This window comes from Rhagoletis zephyria, unplaced genomic scaffold (assembly GCF_001687245.7).
Source record: "Rhagoletis zephyria isolate East Lansing unplaced genomic scaffold, Rhagoletis_zephyria_1.1 Rzeph_scaffold_41629, whole genome shotgun sequence".
Lineage (NCBI taxonomy): Eukaryota > Metazoa > Arthropoda > Insecta > Diptera > Tephritidae > Rhagoletis > Rhagoletis zephyria.
The window spans coordinates 1-2,695 of NW_016198684.1; the positions used below are offsets into that span (position 1 = coordinate 1).

At 41.4% G+C, this 2,695-nt stretch overlaps 1 protein-coding gene across 1 annotated transcript; it reads left to right on the top strand.

The window, feature by feature from the left end:
- Nucleotides 1-7: 7 nt before the first annotated feature.
- LOC108355034 (uncharacterized) lies at nt 8-2,688 on the top strand (the record flags this gene model as incomplete). The annotated part of the gene is made up of 3 exons (XM_017606209.1): nt 8-205; nt 2,271-2,537; nt 2,620-2,688. Coding segments are annotated over 3 exons (534 nt in total), but the record flags the coding sequence as incomplete, so codon positions are not given.
- Between the last annotated feature and the right edge of the window lie 7 nt (nt 2,689-2,695).

A 2,695-nucleotide genomic window follows, 5' to 3' on the forward strand; every position in this document is an offset into this window, starting at 1 on the left:
CTTTCGTAGTGTGCGCAATATATTTCTATTCGGGCGTGGTGGTACGCGTAACTTGAAATGTATATACAAATTCGAGGGCCAACGGGGCGAACGTATACGTATCAAATTGCGTAAGGTGACTACGTTGAATCGGCCATGCATGTCACGCGTAGACGAGGACATAAATCGTTCATTTTGTTACGGTGACACAAATGCGCGTATTGAGGTGAGTCTTCTTTATTAAACACTTTGTGCAATAATTAGTTAGAATGGGTTAAGAGTTCAGTAGTTCTAAAAAAATTCGACAACAGGCCGCAGCAGCCTAATTTGGTACTAATTCCCGCATGCTCTTAAACCAGCTGGATCTCCAGTCATTCCTTCTAGAAATGCGGAGCCTCGCACGTTGCCTGGTAAGGTCAGCGATTGCATTCTTTCAATTAGAACTGTTTAAAAAAAGGATTATAGAAGGGCTCTATAAGGTAAACGGATGCATTTTTTCTTTAATAATTGGTTTGTAAAACGTGGAGCCAAGTAAGTTTGCTAAGTAGGGTGAGGAAGATTTGTAATTAAGGCATCCCATTTCTGTCCAAAGTTCGGTATTGTGACAAGGTTGCGTCCTACTAGTCCCAACCAGACGGTGACCAAAGAGACGCAGCGTAATTTAAAGTCAACTTTCCATTATCTTATTTGTTGACAACAACGCTCCATTATTGGCAATTACGGTTGCGGTAATAGTCGTCTTTATTTTGTAGATGAGAGGGTAAACCTCAGTGCAGATTACGCGAGAAAGATCAGAGACATCAATTCCACTTCCGGATTCTAAATTCGAGCAAACGTCAACGCAGGAGATCAATCAAACTACCCCAGGTGGCGGAGGAAGTTTTGTGGTGTAGAAGTTAAACAGTACCGGTGAAAGGGCACCTCCTCCTCTAAATCTCGAGCTTTGATTTCACTCCAGGCAACTCTCCGTTCACTCGTTTAGTCACTAAGGGAGAGAGGATGCTTAATGTCATTTAGTGGCGTGGAATGAGAAGCAGTGCTAAAGGTCTGGACAAGTCTTGCACAACAAGAATAGTTCTCTACCAGGGTTAGTTAATGGTTAATGCCTCCAATTATCTGAGTATTTATGACGTTAAGCGGTTCTTTGCACTTTACAGAAGCCAAGTTGATGCCTAGTGACGGTCCGGATGGTATTGAAGTTCGCGAGTAGTAAGACCTCAAATGTCTTACTACTGCGAAAGAGTTATCGACCGATAAGACTGCCCTTTTTTTGGCTGGCTTCCCAGGCATTATTACTGACCTCCCCACATCGGAAATGATCAGAGTAAAACCAACGGCAAATTGATAACTTTAGTGTGATACATATTCTACTCCGCCGCAATAAGTGTTTTAACTTCAACATGCATAGTCCGTTTGAGCCAATTGCCTTTGATGATTTTGCCTTATCGATGGCCACTTGAGCTTTAAACCTGGTTAAAATAAAAGTCACAAGGGCTTTTCAGAGGTAGAACAATCTTCTGGTCCCTCTGGTTTGTCCTATCTAACGATTCGTCCTGCGTCTGAAATAACGGCTAAAATACTTGGGATTCTCTCACCTACTGCTGGGACTTCCGTTATTCATTCGAAATTGTCTTCCTCATATCTTTTCTCAACGAATGAGAACGTCCAACGAAAACTCTAGAGCTTCGATTCTGCTATTCTTCTGACTTTATACTTGTTCTTCTTTAAAACTTGCCAAAACGAACATCAATCATTATTAGCCATATTCTTGATCTCGAAATTTCTGGGATTGACTAATCTGGACAAACAGCATTTCTTGGACCTACTTAGGCTCTATTACTTTATGTTGCTTTAGTTCCTTAGTACACTATGTCAGAGTTGCTTCGAACATTTGCTGTAGAGACCACGTACTACATAGAAAGGCTTTCTAGAAAATTTTTGCATAAAGTATATTTCCTCAAATTGATCCAGCTGATCTATCCACTATATGGTTAAGTCTGTCCAACCAACTCTTTTCAAAACTAGAGACTCTGATGACCTGATCCCTAGTGTCGTTAGCCATATTGAAAATTAGACCGGCATTCAAGTTACTGGCACAAACTTTCCACTGGAATGAGTTCATGCCAGAGACGGTTTATATTACGCCAGTAACTGGACTGCTTGCTACTGGCATAGTGCAATAATGTAAACCAGGCATTACTTCTAGTTTTGTACTTCTAAAAAGAAATATACATAAGTAATTATTTGCTCTCATTTAATTACTATAACTACTAACACTCCTAATTTTCCAGATCTTCGAACGACCCTACCACGATTCGATTTTACTGCCGCGCGGTTGCCTTTGCAATTCGTCGAACTCTTCGCATCTGCCTGTGGAATACACCTCTACAAGTCGTGATCTTGAAGTGCATTTTACCGCCATAAATATGACCACACTTGACGATCCGGATGCCATAAACTTCGAAGGCATGTTCGAATTCATCAAGGGACCAGCAAACTGCAAAGATGGACGACGGAAATTCGGTCCAAGTGGCACTATACAGATGACGTTCGGTGATGTGAGTATGAATTGCTTGGGGGTCTTTTTAATGGGGTACTTATTGATATTAGTTTTAATCGCCTGCCAATTATCATTCGCAGATGGAATGCCGCACACGACCCTGGTTGATTGAACCTTCGAATGGCAACAAATTTCTCTATGTGCGCCTTAAAGCCA